At 34.8% G+C, this 18,843-nt stretch overlaps 1 protein-coding gene across 1 annotated transcript; it reads left to right on the forward strand.

Annotated features, from left to right (window-relative positions):
* Positions 1-13,546: 13,546 nt before the first annotated feature.
* On the forward strand, positions 13,547-14,515 carry LOC120225830 (olfactory receptor 10AG1-like). The gene has a single exon (XM_039224014.1). The coding sequence runs from the start codon at positions 13,565-13,567 to the stop codon at positions 14,513-14,515; it is 951 nt and encodes a 316-aa protein (XP_039079945.1). The 5' UTR covers positions 13,547-13,564.
* The last annotated feature ends 4,328 nt before the right edge of the window (positions 14,516-18,843 follow it).

The following is an 18,843-nucleotide window of genomic DNA, read 5'->3' on the forward strand; positions in this document are numbered from 1 at the left end:
TGTTTAATGTATTAGCTTCTGATTTGAACTTATTGTCTGTTTTCTAATTTAACCCTGCCATTGTGTAATCAAAAATTAATGTTCATTTTGCTTTCCTACCTTATTATACATTGATTATCTTTACTCATTGCTAAGTTTGTTTTATGCTGGACTCCCTGATATCAGGATTATATCCACACTTTTGCCCTGCTGATAAGAAATTAAGAAGCTAATTATCCAGCCAATCCTGTATTCCAGGCACCACTTTACTCCTCCCTCAAAGTTACTAGTGATGGGCACTTTTGACTGAAAAATGTTGTATGTCTTATCTAGTAATTGATGTCATATACTTTTCTCCACTAAAAACTATAGTTCAAATTTAGAGCATAAAGGCTTTATTTCAGGAACTAGCAACTAAAAAAAAAAGTGTAGTGAATGTTTTTGATACTTTCCCTTTTATGTAACTGTCTTTTATTTTCTTCTTATGAAGTTATAAGATTGTAAAGGATACCGGATATGGTAAGCCTTTGGAGAATTTTTGCTAAATGGCTATATGCTTATAATTTTAGACATTTTGCCATTCATCAAACTGAATTTGCCTCATCATGATTTAGAAGACACTTGAGGAAAGGCACAAACAAACAAACTTCTGCAAATTGAGACTTTGAAATTGATCCTATGGCAATGAATCTTATACTGTCTGCTTTTTTACTGTCAGCCTTCTTTTCTCTTTGTTGTAACATGCTTTGTAAATGGTTGAATCACAATCAATGACATTCTGATCATTTTTAACTTTATTTTTTACTAATGCAAAAAATCTGAATGCGTCATGATTTCAAGATACAGTATGTGTGAGACTGAACTATTTTGTCCCCACATAGATTCACTCAAGGCAAAGTTACTTGCTTTATTTTATTTTTATTCTTTTGATGGAGTATATAATTGACACTAAAATAGAAGTGCTTCAACTATTTACTGCACCTTTGTGCCAAGTCTGTTTGGATGAAAATTATGGCAACTGAGAAAAGAGAATCATTATACTAAACAAACAAAAGAAGCAAAAGTCTTGTATTTCTTCAGATATTTCCCATTAAAATATAGGAAATCTATTGGGATCCATTTTCAATCAAACTTGATTGGAAAATAATGCAGACTGTATAAGATTGTTTTAATTCATTGTTGTTAAGCCCATATTTCTATTTACTTAATATATGTTTAAACTGTAGCCATAATTTGTCCATCAGCCAGTTCTCTTGTTTAAGGAAACAACATGGCATCAATGAAGACATCTAAAAACAGAGAAAGATTAAGGTACTCATCTCAGAGGAGAGGATGGCCAATGACAGTGACAGCAGCTGTGACTCTAACATATTATTCATCTAGAGAAATAACAGAAGAAAAGTCGGTTTTGTAACCAGTTTGATGTGCCCTGTTTCAGTTTCCTATTGTTGCATAACAAACCAAATCCAAGGTTTGCAGCTTAGAACAGCATCACTTTATTGTACTTCATGAGCACATACGTCAGGAATTGAGAGACCCACTGGGTGCTTATGCCGTTCCATGTGACACTGACTGTGGTCACTAACTGTTCTGATCTGTAATGTTTCAAACAACTTCGTATTACTATATGAAATGGTTACCATGGTGCATTCCAGAGGAAAATAATCTAGTTCTTATATAGCTTACATAGGCATGGGGTGAAACAATTAAACACTTGGATAAGTACATTAATAAGATAGTTTAGTCTAAAATTATGAAGCAAATCAAGTACAGTAAAGTGATTGAGATTGCATTGATAATAGAACAATTTTTAATTTAGTTTGGGTAATCAGAGATTAAAGAATATTTTCCATCAATAATGGCATTATAGTGTCTTCATTATCTTACCAATAGGACTCTCGTCTGGAGAACAGAAAATTACATATCATTAAGTTTAAAATGGGAACTAAGGTCAGACAATGAAAAAATGTTAAGAAAAAGGAAGGGAAGGGTCCCATACTCACTAGTTCACATAAGGTGCGACACATATACATGGCAGTAAGGAAGAGGTGTGTGTTGGGATGTGGGCTGATGAACATAATTATGTGGAAAAACAAAGAAATTGGTCTTTCTGCAGTTGGGAATCAAGAAAAGGATGCTTTCTCTTACAGTTTAAATTCATCATTTTACTGGTGATACTAGAAACAATATGAGAAATGGAAAGCTGGACATTAAACTAATTACTGGCAGACTACATAAATGTAGATATAGAAATATTCCAGAATCTACACTACAATTACTAGAGTTAATATATTAATTCAAAATATGTACTGAGTACATAGTCAATAAATAAAATCAGTTGATTTCCACATAAAAGAAACAAACATAAGTTCATATTAAAAGCATTATGTAATAGGATCAAATGTACCAAATACTTAAGAGTAAATCTAATTAGAAAAAAAAAGGACAGAAGTACCCTATAAGACAATTTGAGGGAAATTTTAGCTAAATAAGTGAACAGATTGCAATGATGTGTTCATGGATTAAAACTCAATATTGACAATGTGAGTTTTCCCCAATATGAGCCACAAATTCAAAGAAATACAATACAATCATACCTGTTTGTGTGAAGTGTGTATGTGTAACACATCAAACTGATTCCAAAACTATTGTGGAAGTGAAGACAGCTAACAATAGCCACACCACTATTGAGGAAAGCAAAGTGGAAAGACTTACTCTCTTGGTCCTCATGACTCACTATAAAACTGAGAATTCAGACAGAAGAACAGAATTCAACAATAGATAAAGAGAGGAGTGTCACATAATAGAGACCCCAACACATATACAGGTCATGGACACACTTGAATAGGAAGAGGGTAATCCCAATGGCCAGGAAACAAAATAAAGTAACTCATTAGTAATCAGTGAAAGAAAAGTAATAACCAAATGAGATCCATGAAATACCTATCAGAGTGAAAAAATTGAAAAATACTGATCATACTATATCAAAATAAAAATTCTCTCTAGAGCAGAGGAAATAATCAACAAAACAAAAGGCAACCTACTGAAAGGGAAAAGATATTTGCAAGTGGCATATCAGACAAAGAGCTAGTGTCAAAATATATAAAGAACTGATATGACTCAATACCCTCAAAATACATAAGCTGATTAAAAACAGGAAGAAGACATGGCAGACATTTTCCCAACAAACATATAATAATATATTCAGCATTACTCATCATCAGGGAAATGAAAATCACAATGAGATACCAAATCAAACCTGTCAGAATGACTAAAATAAAAAACATAAGAAACAACAAAGTGTTGGCAAGGATTTGGAGAAAAAGGAACCCTCTTGCACTATTGGAGGGAATATAAACTAGGGCAACTGCTGTGGAAAACAGTATGAAAGTTCCTCAAAAAATTAAAAATAAAACTTGCCATACAATCCAGTAATTACACTACTAGGTGTTTACCCAAAGATTTAAATACTCTAATTGAAAAGGATACATGTACCCCTATATTTATTGCAATATTATTTATAATAGATGAACTATGGAAGCAGCCTAAGGGTCTATCTATAGGTGAAAGAATAAAGAAGATGTGATATAGATATGCAATGGAATATTATTCAGTCGTAAAAAGAATGAAACCTTGCCATTTGCAATGAAATGGATGGAGCTAGAGGTTATAATGCTAAGCAAAATAAGGTAGTCAGAGAAAGACAAATGCCATATGATCTCACTCATAGGTATAACCTACGAAACGAAACAAATAAGCAAAGGAAAAAAGAGAGAGAGAGAGAAACCAAGAAACAGACTCATAACTATAGGGAACAAACTGACAATTATGAGAGGAGATGGGTGGTGGGATGGGTAACATAAGGGATGGGGATTGAAAAGTACACTTACCATGATGAAAATAAAAATGAAATAAAATGAAAAAAGAAAAAAATAAGAAAAATATGATCATAGAAAATATGCAAAAAATGTGGAGCCAAGGAAACTCTCATCTGATGCCAGTGTGTGAATTGATCCCTATTTAGATTCCACCCTCATCTAGAGAATCCTGCTCTTAAGTATATTTCCAGCAGAATTGCTTACACGTGTGCTGAGGACACCTCAAGAATGTTAATTTTAGTACCCTTCATAAGAGCAAACACTTATCAAATTAAAATTGAAACATAACTGTGTAAATTTCACACAAAGGAAAATCAGAGATGAAATATCAAAAAGAAACACAATTAGACATAACCTGAATGATGTATATCAGTGAACAAAGTAAGTCATCAACATAGTGTATATGTCCTTTTAGGTAATGTTAAATGATAGTATTTTGGGATGACTACAAATTGAATGGCTCCCATTGGGCAGTGGTATGAAGGAGGCATCTACATCCTTTATATTTTCCTATAGCTGACTTAAATAGTGGTTATGAGGATGTTTCCTTTGTAAGGATTCACATGGTGGATAATTTACAAATTTTTCTGCAGGGCATAAAATTTAAATCAAACATAACTATGTTTAAAAAGATGGAAGAAATATATCAGAATGTTCACACACAAGAGAGTTTTGTGGCTTTAGTTTTTTTCCCTCTTTTGTCTAAATTTTCTTCACTGAACACATTTTGCTGGTAATGAAAACAAAAACATAATGCTCTTTATTCTTTTAATGGCATGCTTCTGTTTTAGCCTGAAACCTAGTCAGTAAAATCAGTTGCTCTTTTCCTCAAAAAATCATAATTGACCAAAAATCATGTGATTCAACACTGGTGATGCCACTGAATTGTTTTGGATAAATGAATCAAACATGTAAAATGGACATACTTAAAACACAGTCACATATGATTTCCAACATTTAAAACAAATAAAAAATACTCTCCATTTCTGGTGGTAATGTACATGGTCACAGCAGGCCCATTTTCCTGATGAAACCACCACGCAAATTTTGAATAAACTATAAAAGCCCTCTTTGGAATACATCAGATAGCTGTGGAAGGAAAAAGAATAGATGACAATATCAAACTGAAGACTCATTAAGTCAGAGTGAGATAACCGACATGATCCCATTTAATTGGCTTACCATATTTTGCAAAAACAATTGTGTTATCAAATTCAAAACTGCATAATTCAGGACATCTGGGTGGCTCATTCATTTAAATGTCTTACTGTGGCTCAGTTCATGATCTCACAGTTGGTGGGTTTGAATCCCACGTTGGACTTTGTGCGGAAAGCTCGAATCCTTTTTGCACTCTGTCTCTCTCTGTCTCTGTCTCAAAACTAAAATAAACTTTTTTCTTTAATTGCATAAACTCACAACACATGCAAGCTGGTTTGATTCACAGTGAACACAACTGAGATAGGGGACAACGGCTGGTCCGTGTCCACAGGACTTGTGCATTTCACCTGTACAATCAGTGTAAATAATGTGTTGTCCCAATTGACTGCATAGAACTGTCAATTTTTTTTAAATAAAATGAATCTCTATAGTTTAAAATTTCTTCCTTTTTCATAAACAAAGCTGAGCATCTTCTCATATATTTAGATGTTTCTTCATCTAATTGGTTCACTTTTTCTTTTCTTTTCTTTTCTGCTGTTTTTTTTTTTCCTGATACTGAAAACTTGTACTTGATAAATTCTTGTCAAATAGTAAATGACAAAAGAGGAAAACTTCATTCTAGGTCAATATTGTAACAAATAAGCATGATATTTATTCATTTACATCTTCATGCTATTTTAAGAAGAGCTTTAAAATAAAACAATCCAGAGGTGCCTTGGTGGCTCAGCCAGTTAAGTGTCTGACTCTTGATTTTGGCTCAGATCATGATCCCAGGGTCATGGGATCAAACCCCATGATGGACTCTGCATTGAACATGGAGTCTGCTCAAGTTTCTCCTTCCCTCTACCCCTCTCCTTTGCTTGGGCTCTCCCTTTGTCTCTCTCTAAAATAAAATAAAAAATTAATCAAAATAAAATAAAATAAAATAAAATAAAATAAAATAAAATAAAACAATCCAGCTAATAAAGTCGCCAACTCTTAAGGAATCCAAGAAGCATTATTAAAAGAAAAAAAAAGTATTTTACGAAGTTAAAGTTATATAAAATAGTGAAAGTTCGTTTTCAGTTTAATGCTGGTTTTAAAATAAATTTCAAGGTTTAAGAAGCTAATTTATATTAAGTATGCAAACATGGCTGAAGATTAGGTCCAGATGTTAATAGTGACTAATACCTAACTGATTTAGATTATTGTTACACATTCTCTTAATCATATTAATTCTTCCAAGTAATTAATGCTTGGATTTAAAATAGAAATATTAGAACATTAAATTTTATTTTCCTATATTAATAAGAACTTATACATTCAAAATAAAGAATAGTAGTGTAAATAATTTTGTGGCAACACTCAGGATAAGATTACTCTTTGTACCTAGTCTTCATGAGGAGAAAAAAATACACAAATCTTATGTACTTCATGTCATACATTGATGATTTGATTACCAAAAGTTGGATGCAATTACATTTCATTTAATTTATTTTTCTTTTAGAGAAAGAGAGAGAGGGAGCAGGCAAAGAGAGGGGCAGAAGGAGAGACAGAATCCCAAGCAGAGTCCTTGCTGTCAGCACAAAGCCCAAAGTGGGGCTCAATCCCATGAATCATGAGATCTTGCCCTAAGCCAAAATCAAGAGCCAGGTGATTAACTAAGTCACCCAGACACCCCACAATTATATTTTATTTAACACCAAACACCATTATATTTAATTAATGAGTGAAACTATTTATATTAAATGCTACCATTTCTAAAAGTGATCCACAAAGACTAGATTTTTTCTTTTGAATATTAATTTTCCCTTTTAAGAGCAATGATTATGAATTAAATAGACATTTAAGTCATTTCAGAATCAAACTGAACATTGTATTAGGTGGAAACATTCTTCATATGCACTTTTGACAAAGAATTTGTATCCAGAATACATAAAGAATACTTGCCACCCAATAATACTGACCACCACGGTGGGAGAGGGGGGAGAGCAAATGGAATGAATGAACACTTCATCAAAAGAGCATACAAATAGGCAATAAGAACATAAAATATGCACATACTTGTCATAAGAGAAATGCAAATCAAAACCATAATGAAATACCACAACCCATCCATTAGGATGGCAAAAAGTGAAAACTTTAATGCCATGTGTTGGAAAAGGTGTCAAGCTATTATTACTCTCCTACACTGCTGGTGGAAGTGCAAAATGTTATAATCATTATGGAAAATAGTTTTACCGTTTCTTAAAAGACTGCACATCACACCTACAACCCAACCCAACCATTTCACTTCTAAATATTTACCCCAAATAAATGAAAATATATTCCCTACTCCAAAACTTGTTCAGAAATATGCACAACAAATCTCTATGTGATAAAAACAACTAAAATCCGATCACCAGATGAATGGGTGAACACACTGAAGTATATTTATCAAGGTACTGAATTCTGCAATGGCAATCAATGAATTATTGATATATACAACACAGATGAATTGAATCTTAAAGTCCTTACACTAGGCAAATATGCCAGAATAAAAGAGGACATTCTAATTGATTATGAATAATCTAAAGCTACAGAAATCTGACCAGTGGTTCCCTGGGGTTGGAGGTAAAAGGAAAACAGACTGTGAAGCTGCACAATGGAATGTTTCAAGATGATGTGAATGTTCTGTATTTTGATTGTTCTGATAGTTTCACAAGAGTATATGCTCATTAGATTTCATCAAATTTCAAATTTCAGGGGTACCTAGGCAGCTCAGTCGGTTAAGTGTTGGACTTCGGCTTAGGTCGTGATCTCGCAGTATGTGGGTTCGAGCCCCGCATCAGGCTCTGTGCTGACAGCTCAGAGAGCCTGGAGCCTGTTTCAGATTCTGTCTCCCTCTATCTCTGACCCTCCCCAGCTTGTGTTCTCTCTCTGTCTCAAAAATAAATAAATGTTAAAGAGTTTTGGATTTTTTTTAAGTAAAAGTTTACATGTTGAGTCACCTGCGTGGTTCAGTAGGTTAAGCATCAGACACTTGAGTTTGGTTCAGGTCATGATCTCAGGGTTGTGAGATCAAGCCACACTATGGGCTCCACGCTGAGTCTGGTACCTGTTTAAAATTCTCTCTCTCTCCTGTCTCTCACCACTGACTTGTGTGTGTGTGTGTGCACGCTCTCTTAAAAAAAAAAAAGGTAAAGGTTCACAAGTTATAGCAAGATATAACATGTTGTTAGCGACACAGAAGTGAGCACTGCGGCAGTCCAGCTTGCTGCTTTCCAAATATATTTCCATTTCTTCGATATATTATAAACAATATTCCCTAGGCCTCTTATATCTACATTAGACCGTGTCATTGGCTTCTACAAAAGCACAAGTATAGAAGTGATGTGACTTCTGTGTTGAGGCTCTTACGATTAAATTTGCTTCCTTCTTGTTCTGTCTATCTTTAATTCTCAGCTGTGTGAACACTGAAGGTCCAATAAGGAACTTCAGAGATGAACAATTTAGGGGAAAATAGGAATCTTAGATGAAAGTAACCAGTTTCTTCTTTCTTTTATTTTGTTTATTTATTTTGAGGGAGAGAGAGAGAGAGAGAGAGGGCAAGTGCATGAGTAAGGGAGGGGTAGAAAGAGAAGGAGAGAGAAATCTCAGGCAGGCTCCGTGCTGTCAGCACAGAGCCCAATGTGGGGCTCAACCTCAGGAACAGTGAGATCATGACATGAAATCAAGAGTCACACGCTTAACCAGCTGGGCCACACTGGTGCACCAACAAACCCTAGTTTCCGAATTCCTGACCACAAAATTGTACTGTGGTGAGAGTGAAAGATGCTTTTCTATTTTGGGAAGCCACTGACATGTCTAAGGCATGTTTCAGTTTTAAATTAAAAATTTTCGAGTGATGCTGATATTTAGTTGAATAAAGAAGCCCTCAATTTTCTGTCTTCAGAACAGGACAGGATAGGGATTAAATCCGTCTACTCCAATAGGAGATGAACATTCAATTTGTCCCAGCTTCTAAGTAACTGACATCCTCCTTGAGGCAAATCATGAATGAACATCCCATTTGTATATAAATGTGAAATCCCTCAGTGACATCATATCTGTTACAATAATAAGTGTCAAGAGCTACTGTATAAGAAACATGCTGTAGTGAAGATAATCAGGCTTAAAATACAAAAGTGAAACACAATATTGGAAACATATTATTTTGACAAATAGAAATACACTGTTTTGACAAATAGTCAAAAAAATACAAAAAGGAAGAAACAAATGTAATTGCAAGTAATAGATATTGGGTTTGCAATTTTATGCATGATAATTTTATTGTCATACCTACCTACATGTAGCTGATACAGGAAAGAGATTTTGACAGGAAATTTCGAATTTTTTTTCTTTCTTTCCTAAATAGTTTTGTTGAAAATGATTATTTTTGAGGTGGTTCACATTTGGAAGTAGCTAGATACTTTCCCTGATGTCTCACCATAAACATGAACAAAACCATCTAGATATTTGTCAGCAGACAGGACATGCTTCAATTTCCACAAAGCTTATTGTAGGAACAGAGGTCTCCCTTCTGAAAAGGGATCTTCCCACCTAATGCATTTAACAACCAAACATACCATGTTCATATGATAAAATATACAGCACATTTTTCTAAGGCTGTGGATGATCTAGATCTGAATGAGTTATAGGAATAAAAGTAAGAAAAGCAAATCAGAAAAGAAATAAAAAAGAAAAGTAACATTATGAAGGATCTGAAATGTAATAGACAGATTTTTAAACTTTTTTTTTTCTGAAAGTAATGTTTCAGAAAGCATTAACAAGTAAGTGGAATTTATCTACCAGGGGACTCATCCTTAGTGAGGGAGCTTTGTGCCAAGAAGGACCTAAAGAGGAGAAAAGGTTATCTACATAGAAAGTTAACAAAAAAAAAAAAAAAAAAAANGAGAGAGAAAATTCCAAGAAGGCTCCATGCTGTCACCACAGAGTCCAATATGGGGCTCAGTCTCAGGAACCATGAGATCATGACTGGAGATGAAATCAAGAGTCAGATGCTTACTCAACTGAGCCACCCAGGAGCCCCAAGGAACCAGAGTTTCTTAATCCCTGACCAAAAAATTGTACTCTGGTAAGAGTGGAAGATGATTCTCTATTTTGTTAAACCACTGACATATCTAAGGCATTGTTTCAATTTAAATTATATTTAGGTTGGTGATGGTGATACTTAGTGAAATAAAGAAACACTCAATTCTCTGACTTAGGGACAAGATAAGGTTTAAATCAGTCTACTCCCGCAGGGAATGGTCATTCAATTTGTCGCAGCCTATAAGTAACAGTCATCTTATTTCACACATCATGAAGAAAGTTCCTATTTGTATAAAACATGAAGGAAGTCCCTCAGCAATACCAAATCAGTTACAATAATGAGTACTGAAGACCAATTTATATTAAGAATGCTATAGTGAAGACAAGCAGGCTTAAAATACAAAAATGAAATGCAGTTTTGGAAATACACTATTTTGACAAATAGAAAAGCACTATTTCAACAAATGGTCAAAGAACTCCAAAAAGAAAAACGCAAATGTAATTCCAAATACAAGTAGATATTGGGTTTGAAACTTTATGCCTGATAATTTTATTACCATACCTACCTCGCAGTAGTTGAAATAGGAAATGAGTTTGACAGGAAAGCTTCCTTTTTCTTTTTTTTCCCAAATAATTGTGTGGATAATACTTATTGTTTGAGGTGGTTCACATTTGGAATCAACTAGACATTTGCCCTGATGCCTGAGTGGACACCAGAACATGAACAAAACCGTCTAGATTTTTGTCAGCAGACAAGGCATGCTTCAATTTCCACAGAACTTAATCTGGGAACAAAGCTCTCCACTTCTGTAAAGGGATCTCCCCACCTAATATATTTAACAACCAAGCATACCATATTAATGTGATGAAATATACAACATTTTGTCTAAGGCTGTGGATGATCTAATCTGAGTGAATTATGGAAAAAGCAAACCCACACCAATTATGAAGGATCTGAAATGCAATAGATAGAAAGATTTTTTAAGTTTTTTTTTTCCTGAAAGTAATGCAAATCAATTAAGTAAAATTTCCCCACCAGGGGACTCCTCCTTACAAGAGAGCTTTGTGCCAAGAAGGGCCTAAAGAGAAGACAACGTTATCTACAGAGAAAGGTTTTTTTTTTTTTTTTTTTAAACTGAACTGTAATGACTGCAAAACAGAAGCCGTTTCTTAGAAATCAAAATGATACACGAGAGAAGATGTCCCCCAGGATAAGTATGACTACTTCCTATTTAAAAACCACCTAATGTTGGCAGCTAGCAAGAGTACTGGAGAATTACAGTCAATTAATGGCACAAAAGAAGAACTTAAACAGTTTACAATTTACAAAACACCTAGAATCACGTAAATAGCTTCATGCAAATCCATAAAGGTAAGCTATAATTGTGCTTCTAGAATATTTTATCTAAGGATACTTTTAAATTTGAGTTTCAAGACACAAAGAACAAAAATAGAAAAGCATAAAATTCTGAGATTTCTTTCTTAAAATAAGTTAACTACTCTTGGAGAAGAAATAATTTTCTCTACCCTTCAAGATTCTTCTGACAGGTCTCTGAGTTAAATTAACATGAGACAGATTACAAGAAGAAAATGAAGTTCAATTATGTGTGAAGAGAGGCCCAATAAAAAAATTGAGACTCAAAAAAAGTGATCATGTTGCTTTTATACATTTTTAAATGTTTTATTTTTGTTTGTTTTGACAGAGAGAGAGAAAGAGTGCACACAAGTTTGGGTGGGGCAGAGAGAGAGAGAGAGAGAGAGAGAGAGAATCCAAAGCAGGATCCATGTTGTCAGTGTGGAGCTGGATACGGGGTTTGATCCCACAAACTATGAGATCATGATCGCAGCTAAAATCAAGAGTCAGTAACTTAACCTACTGAGCCATTCAACTGCTTCACTTTTATACATTTTAGCAAAGGAATTCCAAAAAAATATGGACTGGAGTAGTCAATTACCAAAAGTAACAAGATTTGTTCATATAGGTTTATTCCACCCTGAATTCTCTATTTATTAAGATAGGAATATCTCTCTAACTTATTGTACAGGAAGGGTAGATTTCACATCAGAAATTTATTTCCTGATTTCCAGAGACAAAAATAGGGGGTTTCAGAATGCTCTTCTTGCACTGGCTAATTCTTAAGGAACTTTAATACAAACTAATCATTGTACCACTCTGGCATGTGTAAAGGCAGCCTTACCTGGATCCCTACCTTACTTAACATAATCCATATAGTTCTTAACCTTTCTTAATAATAAAGGAAAGTGAAATTAGATATATGTAAAATAACAATAATGATACTAATAATTAAAATGATTCAGATTAGGTAATTTTGAAAACTAGTTCTAATCGAAATATGAAAATATGAGACAATATTTGTTCCTTTTTATTTACCAAACTCATAAGGCAAAACAGCTGACCAGGATATATGATGGAGATGGGAGTACTAGATTGATGAAGTAGGTAAACATATCATATTTGGTTTGGAAAGTTGGAGAACAAATATCAATAATGTGTAACAGAATTGTTAAGCAATATTAACTGCCTGATGTTAGATGACATTTTAAGTGAAGTAAGGCTGTGTGTGTGTGTGTGTGTGTGTGTGTGTGTGTGTGCATCCCATTATTGTACTCTAGCCATTTGCACATCCTGAATAAATAATAATTATGTGTAAACAAAGTTGCACTTTAATATATAAAATTAAGAAAAGAATATAAAGAAAGGGAGTTGCAATTGGCTGCAATGAATTTAATGACAGTGGATCATAGAATCTTACACAGACAGAAAGGAATATATGGAAAATATTATGAGGAATGGGCTATATTTTCTTGATTGAATTAAAGGTTAATTGATATTTATCACTCCTTGCATAGAATGTCTTCATAGGGAAAGTTATTGATGGGATGAGGTTAATGCTTTCAGTATTTAGCAAAAGTAATGGGAGAGATACATAAAGTAGAATAATATTGCATATACTTATTCCCACAGGAACAAAGGATTGGTTTAAGTAATTGATTCTCATTAGAATAAAAATGAGAAGACTTAATATTCATTTTGAATAAGAATTCAACATTTTAAGGAAAAGGTTCGAATTGAAAAAAGATGGAATATGCCAACCAATACAGAAAAAAGAAATGAACCCAGTCGAAAACAATAGAAAAAGCCTGTATCATAATTCCACTCATAATAAGGGTACAATAACTACATATTATTCCTGCACAATATGCTAAAGAAACAATGTATACTTCTCATTAACTCTATTATTACCTGCAAATATAAAACATATATATTAGGTTTTTCTTTCTGGAATCGATTTTAAGTGATCATCATTTCTTTTTTGAGATTTCACATGTGAGATTTCACATATCATTTCCTAGAAAGAGTCAAGAAATAAGAGATTACATAAATACGTTAATGCATCTACTGAAGTTAAGAAGAGAGGAAAATGTGGTTCAAAAATGCTAATGAATTAACCATCTTTAATTTACTATGTCTGCAGATGGAGAATCAATTAAAAACAGAAATTTCCAATATTACTACACTGGTGGAATTTGTCCTCTTGGGGTTTTCTGATATTCCTAATCTCCACTGGGTTCTTTTTGGGATATTTTTAGTCATCTACATAACTATCCTGATGTGCAATAGCATCATTATATTGATAACAAGAATTGACTCTGCTCTCCAGACCCCTATGTATTTTTTTCTTAGTAATTTCTCCTTCTTAGAAATCTGTTATGTAACAGTCACTATCCCCAGAATGCTCATCGACCTGTTGACCCAGAAAGGAAACATTTCTTTCCTTGACTGTGCGGCACAAATGTGTTTTGTCCTTATGTTCGGAGGCTCAGAGTGTCTTCTGCTGACAGTGATGGCCTATGACCGCTATGTGGCCATTTGTAACCCTCTGCACTACCCTCTAATCATGAACCCCAGGAAGTGTGTCCAGCTGGTGACTATCTCCTGGGTCAGTGACATTCCATTTGTAATTGGGCAAACATGCCAGATTTTCTCTCTGCCCTTTTGTGGGTCTAACATAATCAATCATTTCTTCTGTGACATCCCCCCAATACTCAAGCTTACTTGTGGGGACACATTTGTGAATGAAATAGAAGTCTATGTAGTTGCAGTGATAATTATCATGATACCATTTCTGTTGATTGTGGTCTCCTATGGCAAAATCATCTCCAGCATTCTGAAATTGTCTTCAGCCAAAGGGAGGGCTAAAGCCTTCTCCACCTGTTCTTCTCACCTAATAGTTGTAGTCTTATTCTATGGAACAGCTACTATCACTTATTTGCGACCCAAACCAAATCAATCTGAAGGAGTTGGGAAACTGATTTCTCTTTTCTACACCGTTTTGATCCCAACATTGAATCCCATAATCTACACTCTGAGGAACAAAGACATCATGGCAGCACTAGGAAAACTACTAATGAAGTTATTAATATGATTCAGATACTTGAAATTGTAGAAAGAATTTGCTTGTATGTTGCAGAGACAACAGTAATACATTTTTTAGTTTTAGTCCTCAATAATGTTCATTAATATCATCATAGAAACCTCACATTATATTAAGGAACCTTAGTGTCATAGGATTAATTTAAGGGCTTCTATACAAAGTACAGATTATTTACATCACAGCCATCCAATTTGAAGATCCATCTTTCCTCTACTGTGAACGAGTGACTTAAGAGATGGTCTGAACAATACAATGATAGTTATCTCAGTGTATCTTATGACCAGGGATTGGAGTCATGTGCTGTGATCAGTTTTTTAACCTTCCCATTCCCTCACATAGATTTGCTGCCCTTCTTTGTACCTATGTTTGAATTGAGTCAATGACAAACACCATCAGCAACCAAGATGGTGGAAGCAGAAGGATCTTAGTGGTTCCTTTGCATTTCTGTTTCTTTCTATCTCTTGTCACTGTCCATGTTGCTTTAATACTACAAGTCCTGAGAATTTCCCCTTTACCCTCCCTGTACTCACTGTTCTCTGGTGACATCGTCCCCTCCCCTTATAGCTTCAGGTTTTGCCTTGTTAATATCTATTCAGTATTACAATTATCTGGAATTTTCACTGTAAACTATGAACATTAATGTGTATCAAGTTGAATGTGGGTCCCTCTAAAACATATAGCCATTTAAAATCTGCAAATGTGCCTTCTTTGGAACAAATAAAAAGACTTTGTAGATGTAATTAAATTAAGGAAATGAGATCATCCTGGTGTAAGGCAGGCACTATATCCTCCTAGCAGTGTCCTTATGAGACAGAATGGTAAGAGGAAGTTTAAAAAATAGATAAAGACACTGAAAATAACATCATTTGACCATGGAGACAGACGGGAGTGCCACAGCCGAGGACAAAGAAAGATCAAGAGCCACCTGATGCTGGAGGAAGCAAAGAATGAGTCTCCCTTAGAGCTTTCAGAGGGATTGAAGAGAGATTGACAACACTGTGACTTTAGACTGGCTTATAGACCTGTGAGAAATCCCAGCTTTGTTTTTTTAAGTCACTCAGTTTGGTATTTTGTTACAGTAGATCTAGAAAAGCAATGCACCACGTAAATAGTCTTTTCATTGAAGGGCTTCTTTTGAATCCTCTGGAATAAATTCTATATCCTTCTCAGGCAGTAATTTCACTTTTTTCTTTTGATAGAAAAATCGTAACACATTTTCTTTTATTTTAAAAACTATATCAATGAAAACTCGTCTTGTAGAAATAATATTTGTCCGTGAAAGATTGCTACCTGTGTTTGTTTAAGAATTCTTATTAAACATGTTTGCTCAAGAGGGTTTTTTTTTTTTTCATAATGCAAAAGAAAGCAGGAAACAGAGGAAAGGGGCTCTCAGTTGGAACATAATAAGATACTGGAGTATATCAATGCCTATAATACAGCACAGCCTCCCAAGATGTTTTAGGGATCCTTCCCTGAAGACATTCCAACTTTTCCTGACATGTGAGAGAGAAAGTAAATGTATGTATAAAATGTAACTATTTTTTTGAAACAAAGAAAGTTAACACTCCATCCAACGTTTTACATGGGCAAGTTAGTAGTGAGCTTTATGCACGTTAGCCTACTTAGTATCCAGGAGGATGTGGAATAGAAAAAAAAATATCAGATTCCTGACAGTGGTAGTAATTCAAATGATTTCTGATTTTTAATTATGATTTTGTAGTTTGAATTTATTACAAAGAGAATGTATCATGTAAAGTCCAAGAAACAATAACTTTTTAGTCAGAAAACATAGCAAAACAACATAGCAAAGAAAATTCTTGCATTAATTCCTTTTTTATGGCTACCAAATGTCTTTCAGAGTATTAAGCATCTAGAAAGAAATTTAATTCTTCAAACTCCTCTTGGGAATAGAAAATAGTTGAAACCAAAAGGATACATGACTAATTTCACTATTTTCACAGTTGGAACACACACTCACACACACTGTCTCTCTCTCTCTCTCTCTCACACACACACACACACACACAAGCAAATCTCACTTCAATGATGAAATGTATTGTGTCATGATTTTCTTGTATTCCCAATATCTGAATGCTTCCTTTTGTGATATTTCTCTTGTCTATGTGATAATCTTTTTGGGAAATGGCATCGTTATTCTCATAACTAGAGTTGAACATCCATACATTTTTCCCTTTGTAGTTTTTCCTTCCTGAAAATGTGTTATGTATTTGTATTCTTTCTAGAATATTCCTAAACTTTTGGACTCAGAAAATAAACATCTGTTCTGCCTGTGCTACGAAAATATTTCTTTCTCTTTATGCCTGCAAATATAGGTGGCTTTCTACTGATAGAGTTGGCCTATGACCACTACATGGCCATTTGTCATGTTCTGCAATGTCCTCTAGTCATGAACCACAAGCCCTGTATCCAGCTGATGTTGGCTGGCTCTTGAATCTGTGGAGTTTCAGTCAAAATAGGGCAGACGTGTCAGATTTTCACTCTACAATTTTGTGAGCCTAACCAAATCAGTCACTTCTGTGACATTGCTCCACTACTCAGGCTGGCTGTGGGAGCATTTTCCTGAAAGAGATGTTGGTTTTTCCAGTCACTGTGATGCTTGCCATGATCCCTTTTCTGTTGATACTTGGATCCTACAATAAAATTATCTCCAACATCCTCAAGTTGCCATTGGCAACTGGACCAGCCAAAGCTTTTTCCACCTGCTCATCTCACATCACAGTTGTAGTTTGATTCTGCAGATCCAAAAATCATTACATACCTGTCAGAACAAAGTTATTTCTCTTTTAATACTATTGTCATTCTGATGTTTAACCCCATGATATACACTCTGAAGAATATGGATGTCATAATGGTCTTGAGAAACTGGCTACCTTAAAGTTTACTGCATTAGTCACTGATTTGAACTCATTATCTATTTTTCCACTTAATTCTGCTGTTGTCTAATCTAAAGTTATTCTGTAGTTTATTTTCCTGCTTGAATATGAATTGATTATGTTTACTCATTCTTTAACTTGCCATTTTATGCTGGACTTTATGGTATCAGGATTATATCCTGAGTGATTGTATTTAAAGCAACAGACTGGAGAGCCTGGGTGGCTCAATCAGTTGAACACCAACTCGATTTCAGCTCAGGTCATGATCCCATGATTTGTGATATCGAGCACAGAGTTTACTACAGATCCTCTCCAACTCTCTCTGCCCCTCTTCCCTGAATAAATAAATAAACTTTAAAAACAAACAAACAGAAACAAAATAATATGATATTCCATTAGACATAAATCTATCTTTTAAAAAGCTGCCATATAGTTATGTACCACCAATTATTACTGTTATGTAAATGTCATGCTAGAACTTCAGCCTAAAGGTTCACATGTTGGGGCATCTGTGTGGTTCAGTCATTTAAGTGTCAGACTCTTGATTTTGACTCAGGCCATGTCATCAGAGTCATGAGATTAAGCCCCAAGGTAAGCTCCACAGGGGCATATAGCCTGTTTAAGATTCTTTCTCTCCCTCTCTCTATTCCTGTGTGTCCCCTCCCCTTTTCCTCCTGTCTCTGTAATAAAAAATAAATTAAATATTTACATATTATAGCATGCTATAACACACTCTAAGAGACAAAAAGTGAGCTCTGTGGCAGAGTCTGGCTTGTTGTTCTCTAAATATATTTCCATTTCTTAGACATACTGCAAACAAAATTCCCTAACACTCTCATATCTACATCGACCATGTGGTTATTTCTACAATAGCGCAAGGATAGAAATGATGTGTCTATTTATTTTGAGGCTCTTAGGATTGAATTTGTTTCCTTATTTCCTGTCTATATTTCATTCTCAGCTGTGTGAATACTGAAGATCCAATAGTGAACTAGAAAGTTGAAAAAACTAGAGGAAATGGGATTCTTAGATGAAAGGAACCAGTTTCTTCTTCTTCTTCTTCTTCTTCTTCTTCTTCTTCTTCTTCTTCTTCTTCTTCTTCTTCTTCTTCTTCTTCTTCTTCTCCTTCTCCTCCTCCTCCTCCTCCTCCTCCTCCTCCTCCTCTTCCTCCTCCTCCTTCTTCTTCTTCTTCTTTTGGTTTATTTTCAGAGAGAGAGAGAGTGTGTGTGTGAGCAGGGGAGGGGCAGTGAAAAGAGAGAGAGAAAATTCCAAGAAGGCTCCATGCTGTCACCACAGAGTCCAATATGGGGCTCAGTCTCAGGAACCATGAGATCATGACTGGAGATGAAATCAAGAGTCAGATGCTTACTCAACTGAGCCACCCAGGAGCCCCAAGGAACCAGAGTTTCTTAATCCCTGACCAAA

Source organism: Hyaena hyaena, unplaced genomic scaffold, assembly GCF_003009895.1.
Source record: "Hyaena hyaena isolate Hyena2069 unplaced genomic scaffold, ASM300989v1 scaffold_1546, whole genome shotgun sequence".
NCBI classification, from domain to species: Eukaryota; Metazoa; Chordata; class Mammalia; order Carnivora; family Hyaenidae; genus Hyaena; species Hyaena hyaena.

Bases quoted from the DNA above. Each gene is read 5' to 3' on its own strand.
- LOC120225830 (XM_039224014.1), top strand. From the start codon at position 13,565: ATGGAGAATCAATTAAAAACAGAAATTTCCAATATTACTACACTGGTG.